General features: G+C 38.9%; 1 protein-coding gene and 1 long non-coding RNA gene across 2 annotated transcripts; both read right to left on the reverse strand.

Annotated features, from left to right (window-relative positions):
- gpx7 (glutathione peroxidase 7) lies at nucleotides 1-7,092 on the reverse strand. Its single transcript, XM_077584590.1, has 3 exons — nucleotides 6,871-7,092; nucleotides 4,491-4,752; nucleotides 1-366 (listed from the first exon to the last, which is right to left on the reverse strand). Exons 1-3 carry the CDS (start codon nucleotides 7,000-7,002, stop codon nucleotides 203-205), a joined length of 558 nt encoding a protein of 185 aa, XP_077440716.1. The 5' UTR covers nucleotides 7,003-7,092; the 3' UTR covers nucleotides 1-202.
- LOC144062838 (uncharacterized) lies at nucleotides 375-3,580 on the reverse strand. Its single transcript, XR_013296458.1, has 3 exons — nucleotides 3,380-3,580; nucleotides 3,221-3,303; nucleotides 375-532 (listed from the first exon to the last, which is right to left on the reverse strand). It is a non-coding gene; the product is annotated as an uncharacterized LOC144062838 (long non-coding RNA).
- Nucleotides 7,093-8,265: the final 1,173 nt, after the last annotated feature.

Consider the following 8,265-nt stretch of genomic DNA (forward strand, 5'->3'; position numbering starts at 1 on the left):
TTACTATGAAAGCAAGTTTATTTAAAACATAAACATGAATACAAAACAAACATTATGCATACATTGAAGCAAGGTTTTTTGTTTTTTCTTTAATGTTGAATCAGTGCAATACATTTTATGTTTTTTTCCCCTGAAGAATTTCATTGGAATTGCAGATGAGTGGAGTGCACAGGCAGCCAGCGTCTTGTAGTCAGGTACTGTATTATAACTCCTCTTTCTTCTTTAGGATTATCTGCCGCACCATTTCAGCTACTTTTGGACGTAATTCTCCAACAGAAACCCTTGGTCCCCACGCATCCACCACTTTTCCATCAACATCGATTAGGTATTTCCAGAAATTCCAGTCAGGCTCCTTACCGGAGGATTCTGTAAGGAATGAAATGAGAATACTCAAAGTGTTAAACAATTTTATCTGTTTTGTTCATGTTGTCATGGCAAAACAACACAAGGACGTGGCACTTGCCTTTTACACCATGGGTATGTGCAGGACCTTGTTAAATATAGCTAATCAGCTATGGGATATTGTGATTTCCTAGGGATGTTAAAGTTATTTAAAAATGTGAGCATTGGCAGAGAATTTTAGAAAAAGTGATGAGAATTGATATTTGTCTCCTAATTTTTGTGAAAAATCACAATAATGAACATCATAATTATTAATATATAATAGTAACAATAAAAAAAGGTAAATTGAGCTGCAGTCTTTGTTCATAGTCTCGTCACTTCTCGCCTGGATTACTTCCGTTTGGTCTCCCCATCAAATCACTGAAAAAATTACAACTTCTCCAGAACTGTGCTGCTCGCGTTATCACAAAGGACCCCTTTCACGCACACATCACTCCAGTCCTGGAACAACTTCATTTAACTCCCTGTCCGTTACTGCATCCAATACAAGATACTGATCTGCGCTTTTAAGGCCTTGCCCCTCTATATCTTACAAACCTCCTCCACATTGCCACACCTTCTCTCTCAAATCTTCATCCGCCTTCCACCTCTCCATCCCTTCTGCCCGCCTGGGCGAGTTTTCAGCCGCTCTGTCTTTGGAATGCACTACCACCTGACCTCCGTAACAATAGGTGGGCTTCCATCCAATTGTTTTGATTTTATTTTTATTACTGAAAATGCGCAAAACGGACATGCGAATTATGCCCGTTTCCATTTGTTCTTCTTTTGCGAATATCGAGAGAGGACTCCGCTGCTGTAGGTGGCGGTATGCACCATAGAGATGTGATCCAACAGTAATTTAAAAGAAGAAGAAGACCAGGAAGCAACTGCGCCGTGCATTGATGCCGTGTGAGTTTGCTTTTGTAATTCTTTCTTGATAACAATTCTTTGCTGTTTTCCATTTAAAATTGCATTACAGTTTTTCTCTATAGGTTTGGCACATTTCTTGAAACTGAGATGACATTTTCAAAACTGCAAGCTCATTTGGCCAAACAGACTTACATTTGTGCACAACCTATTAGTTCATTAGCAAAAGCACATATCTATCCCAAAACTGGTCACACAAGTTCCTTTCCCAAACAAAGACAGTCACAACTGCAAAGATCTGCAAAAGCTCATATCTCTCCCAAAACAGCTTTACCTATGTGTCAAAATCAAATTTCTATATCATACAAGTAGTCTTAGTTAATTATTAGATGTTTATCTACAAACTACAGTTATATATAAAACAGGGGGGGAGTCGATTTTACAAGAGAAGTTTTCAAAGTTTGCGTTTTGACATACTCCACTCACAGTCAAGGAAATTACAACAGTTTTTTTCACACAAAGTTACTTGCACATTAGAGTGCAACAAAAGAAAGTCTACGCCGAATTCTGTTTATTTATGAAAAACTAAAAACTAATAACTGAAATTATATCTAGCGCACAGCGTAAATGAAAAACCAACTACTGTAACACTTTCACTACACAGTAAATTCTGTACAGTAAATTTGACTCTATTTAGCGTGGGACCAAAGACTCAGTTTTAGTAATATTACACTTGGAAGAGAGTAAAATAAAGAATTGAAATAAATAAATAAAAGTCACTCAAGGGTTGAGTAACAAACTCACAACCTTTAGCTTGGGAGACAGCCGATCGACTCCCTGAGCCACAGAGCGCCTGTTGTGTGTTAGTATATCGCTCGTGTCAGCTGGAATCTTCGTAACTCCGAGACCAGAAACAATGTTTTTGGTGTCCTCTTGGAGATAAGTAAACAGTAGGAGGGGCAATGGCATAGCTCAGGTGGTAGTGCGGCTGTCTCCCAACCTGAAGGTTGTGAGTTCGTTCCTCAACCCTTAAGTAGGGATGGGAATTGATAAGATTTTTACGATTCCTTTTGATTCTGCTTAACGATTCAATTCTTATACTCCTATCGATTATTTTTTTTTTGGGGGGGGGGGGTGAATACATATACATTAGCATTCACTTTTCTAAGTCTTAGTTTTATCGGTGAACAAGAGACATGTTTAAACGTAACATGGTTTTACAAACCCAACAGAAAAAAAAGAGAAAGAAAGAAAAAAGATTTGAAAATAAACAATTAACAATAAAAATAAAAAAAATTAATCACCTTATGTAGAAATTTACAAAATACAACCTAGATTATTTTGTGACAATAATGTCCAACTCCAGTAACATTTCAACACTCATATGAACTGAGCACTGAAAAATTCCTCCTCCCTGCCTCAGTCAAAACAGACACAGCCAGTAGACTGGTGTGTGACACCCGTGAGCAGTCTCAGGATAACAAGTGTTGCTTTTAAGTCATGGTTCGTTATGTACATCTTTGCACGTTTTGCAACCTTGAATGAACCCTGATGAAAAAAAACAACACTCGTAGGCCGCGGCGTTTACCTTTGCAAACCGGCGCCGCTTAGTGCGATACGGACTTGAACATTAACAGTTACTAATGGCATGTTTCACATAAAGGCAAATTGGGGCTAATATAGCCAGTATCTGGAGTGTTGATAGGAGAGAACGCTTGCATTGCTGGCGGCCGTTGCTGCTGGTTTGATCCTAGGTGTGCAGCAATTAACCGGTTTTACGATTAACCGTGTTTTTTTTTAAAAGTCAGGATTAAATAACCGCAGCCATTCAACAACACCGGTTATTTCCGCTCACGTGCGGCGCAAAACGAGTCATGCGAGTCATAGCACTTCTCTTTCCACACGGCCCATTTAGCGGGCACACAACAACACAGGGCTCAGCTTTGAACGCCGCCTGGGGAGAGTTGCCTACCCGACGGTTGTGGGTAGGGTTCCGAGGCGGCTAGTGTTGTGCCGCAAACTGCACCCCCGCCTCATACGTCGTTCGAGTTGCCACTAGATTAAACAAAAACAAATAATTCTCAAAAAAACGACAATACACCCTCATTGTGCGGTTCTCTGGGGGGGCTACCTATATAAGTATTCAAGGGTGCCGAATTGCAAATATGCACTTAATATTGATTTACTGTTTGGTATTTTTGTGCTATCCGCTCCCGCGAGAGGGTGCTTGGTTTGATCTCCATTAATTCCTGTTTTCTCCGACAAACGAACAATGAGGGCGTATCGTTGTTTTTGTTTGTTTATTTACGTAGATAATCAAGGGGCAACTCAAACGACGTATGAGGAGGCGGGTGCATTTTAAGGCAGGGGTGCAGTTTGCGGCACAACACCGAGCCACGCTGGCACCGGCGGACTTGCATATTTTAGGCAAATGCAAGTGAATGACGGAGAGCAGCAGAATCGACGCATCAACTTACTGTAACTACTAAAAAAATACCAAAATGTATGAATGTGTGTGTAAATAATAATTATGGAAACATAAATGTACAAGTTGATATTTATTTTGCCAAATTAACTTAAATGCTTGATCCTCAGAGTGTGGACCTTCGCAAAGCGAGGCGTTTTTGTCGCTTGGAAGTACCCAAGGCTTCAAAGTGCGAATGCTTAACATGATATGGTTAAAGCCATTACTATCTCCTTATTTGAAAACCAGACCGAAAAGTATTGGCACAAACATTAGACGTGGTACGCTACGTGTATTTCTCATAGGTTTCTGAATTGTTTTCTCTCGTAAATCTGCCACTTTATAAAGTTTCAAAAGTACGAGTTTTTTTCTTGCTAATTTGTGGCATTTTTTTTTTAATTGGAATATTGCCCCCACCCACTAAAATATATATATTTATACGTGGCCCTAATACGCCATCATAGGTCTCGGTCCGACGCCAGCGGCTAATTGAAAATAACAAGTAAATATTCAAAGGACTGGGCATAAAAAGGACTCTTGGATTAAATAACTGGTTGACTCGCATTTGGCAGCAACGCTCTCTAAAAATATGAAAATATATTATTGTTTTTGTGGTATTAGTATAAGCAGATGCTGTTGTGATTTAGAGGATGATCAGATAAAGATTACGACCAATTCAAGCATACATTAAAAAAATTCTAAAGGGTCCACATGTTTTTTGCGCCCACTCTATTTGCCCAGCACACAGGTCACTCGTCTAATATCACTTTGAACTCACCAACAAGGTACTTATAGACATTGTTAGCTCCCGTTCCAACAACAGCAATTTTACTAAACAGGGGGAAGGAGGCTCCGTAGACTCTGCGTACAAAGCTGTCAATCTCTTTGTCACTGCCGGGTTCCTGCTGCCCAAATTGGTTGCAGGGGAATGCCAGGACATTGAAGTGATATGGCCCAAAGTCCCGTTGCAGTTTCTGAAGACCTTTGTAGTGTTCCTCAGTGAAACCACATTCACTGGCCACATTCACCACCAGGGACACCTGGAAGAATACAACACATACAGATAAGGAAGCTCGGTGTCAATCAGTCACGTAGCCTTTTTTGTGGAATAAGAGAGAGCTTTCTTTGGATTTCAGGAACTATTATCAAGTTTGTCAACTCAGCTGTTACATTTTCCTCAATATCCTGTACAAAACGACTCAAGCAACAAAATTACTGATTTGGAATTGTATATGACAGAAGTCGTTTACGTGGCTGCAGCTTTCTAATATTTTATGAATCAAGTACTCTATCAATTATCCCATTGAATATTACATGATTTTGCTTAAATAAACACAATAACAAGTACATGTAGGTACCAGTTTTTGTCCACTTGGGGCCGCCATCCTCAGGTTCTACTGTAGGTCTGTATAGTCAGAGCCATATTGTAACCAAGCTTGACTTAATGTCACTACGCAACGCTACCTGATTTACTATTTCCAAACATTGATATGTGTAAGGGATATACACTCAGAGACCTCATAATATGTTTTATGTTAGTCTAAAATTGATATCATGGCCAATTGGTGAGCTTTAAATTGATGAGTTAAGACGACACACTCCCCCAAAGGCCGTCAAAAGGGGTCAGGGGGGATTTTTCACTGTATTCAGTTTTTATTTTGGTTTGACTTTTGTATTTAAATTCAGTTAGTCATTAGTTTTTATTGCACGTTAGTTGGTTGTTTGGTGCGTTGCTACCCACACCTGATTACAACAAACAATATTGCATTGTTGCAAGGTAAGATATCTGGTCAAGAAATCTTGTTGGATTATCAAAGCGGCCCTGCCAGAGAAGGAGTCAATGACGGCTTGGATTGATTGCATTGCTTGCTTTTACTGTAGCTAACATTAGTTAACTTGACCACAACACAAAAGCAAATATGGTACTCATTTAAAGGATCTTTGTGCAGTTTGTCACTTTTTTACTCGCGACTGCCACCTCTGGCCCAAAGCGTAACTGCAGCATCTGTCAGGCTCGTTCATGTTGCGTGTGCGAGTACGTGCACGATCTTAAAGCAGGGTCCGCACACTCTACTATGAAGGGAAGATAAACGCTGATAGGTGCCGTCAGGGTAAAACAGTCAGGACTCTTCGTACTCATTTGGGCATGGGTGGAGCATGCATGATTAGAAAAAGCTTTAACATTACCTTTAAGAACCACACCAAAAGTTTTAAGTGCACCCCTGTATATATTACATCTGCACATTTAGTAGGCCTAATAGTTCTCACCTGGAACAAAGTATACCACCTCAAGCTCATACAGTACATTGTATGTATAATTACGTCTGAAAAGCTATTATGCATGGCAAGTCCTTTTCACATCCAGCAGCTAGACTGGTTCTGTGTTGCAGTTCTGTTGTGTTTCGTTTTTCAAAAAGAACATTTCAGATATCCATAACTTCATTCTTCCGAAACACATTTGGCATTTTGGGTATCTGCAACATCATTTGGGGACAAAGCGCCTCACATTTGCATTCATGTGTATTGGGTTTTTCATTAAAGATATGTGCAACGCATTTGCAGATAGGCCTGTATGCATCTTGTGATGGAATTGTAGATACCTCAAATTTAAGTTATAAATATCTACATCTCTGTCAGAGATCCATAATTAATTTGATTTTGAGAAGTCAAGATAATATCAATTTTCAAATATAAAGAATTCGGTATTAACCAGGTGAAATATGAATTCAACTAATACCCGTTGCCATGGGCTGCTAAAAGTAAATCATCTGCTGAATTCAGCTTCAGTGGAAACTTGATTGACATCTCCCCAACACGAAACTTTCAGTCAGGGTGTGACACAATTACATACCTGACAATCAAAGCAACTCGAAGAGTAAGATTGTTGTTGGTACATTTGAACTAATTCGGTCTACTAATCAGTAATCAGCACGGACCTTTGAAGAAAGTTCAGAACTCTTGCAGGCCAAATTGCCACGTAAGCCAATGGGGCTACATGGTATAGCAGCCTCAGGTCCGCATCAGTAATACCCACAGCCAATTTCCAAAACAAGTGTCAAAAGTAAACAAATACCATATTATGCATGCGCGATGTTTCATGCAGAGGGAGACTTTTAGCGACATGACTAAAACACGGCTGTTAAAAGTTGGAAACTTACCGAGCCCCTGTATTTGTCAAGTGACACTAATTTCCCTCTACTGTTCACAACTTTAAAAGTGTAAAAGTCTTTATTTTTGCTCTCTATTAGGCTAAATAAAGCTAGCAGAACCGTGAAAGTTGCTGAAAGCATCTTTCTAGTTGAAGCGCCAGTCCCAACGACTGCGTCCTCTTCAGTTCAGGGTCGGCGCTCAGCAGCCTCTTCAACAGCCGACGGCTCCATGGAGGCCACGCCTTCCGATGAGCATAGACACACACGATAAGATCTCATCTTGAAGCACGTAAGCCTGCTATTGAGATACGTATGTGCGTCCGCCATATTGAATGTGTCAGACTTTCCTTGTAAAAAACGATGGGCTGAACCTCAAACTTCCTTTGTACGAATTGCACGTTAAAACCTCCTTTGTTCACTGCAGAAAAGCGTATTGCATTCACTTGGGGGGGAAAAAAACATGTTTTTCTGACTATTGTTTTGGTGATCTTAAAATCCTCAGAAAAACAGAAGAAAAAAATATTTTGAAAAACGGGTGGAAATTATTTAAAAAACAAAAAATTACTCTGAAAAACAGCCGATTGTGCTCTGTTTTTTGAATTTTTTATTTTTTAACCTCTGAACTCCAATTGACTTGTTGCAGACTCGCTAATGGCACTTTCCCGCATACCTCCAATGTATCTTCAACTATATTACTTACTGGCTCAGTTAAGTATACGCACATGTCAATTGATCGGCATGATTTTAGTAAGGTAACGGTTACGTTTCAATGGAAGCTTCTTGCATGCGGGGAAGTGTCCGCTATTAGTGAGTCTGCAACAAGTAACTTGGAGTTCAGAGGTTAAAAAAAAAAAGTAACTGTTTTTCTGAATATTTTTTCCCCTGTTATTTTGAAAAAAATATTCCCATGTTTTTCTGAATATTTTTGTTCAGTTTTTTGAGCAATTATTCACCCCGTTTTTCAGAGAAAAAAATGACAGAAAAAATATGCAATAAAAAAATATTCAGAAAAACAGAAAAAAAATACACACAAAAAAACAAAGCTCCCCCAAAAATTTGAAGTTTCTTTTTTTTTAATTAAGTGAATGCAATACGCTTCCGTAGTTCACCTTCCATTAACATATACTCTAATATATTTGGGAAACAGAGGCACCTTAAACAACATATTTAACTTATAATCTCATATACATAACATGTCAATATTTATGTCACGATAACAGTCGTGAGGGTAACAATCGTAAAATTGACATCAATTAATAATAAAACATTACAATTAACAATTTTATTGAGAAAATATAACAAAGAAAAATCTGATTCAAACCCAAAATAAGATGACATAGTATGTAGTCAACCTATTCGCTGACTCCATTGTCCCATTATTAACCATCCCTTTACGGCAAAATT

Source organism: Vanacampus margaritifer, chromosome 13 (genome assembly GCF_051991255.1).
Source record: "Vanacampus margaritifer isolate UIUO_Vmar chromosome 13, RoL_Vmar_1.0, whole genome shotgun sequence".
Lineage (NCBI taxonomy): Eukaryota > Metazoa > Chordata > Actinopteri > Syngnathiformes > Syngnathidae > Vanacampus > Vanacampus margaritifer.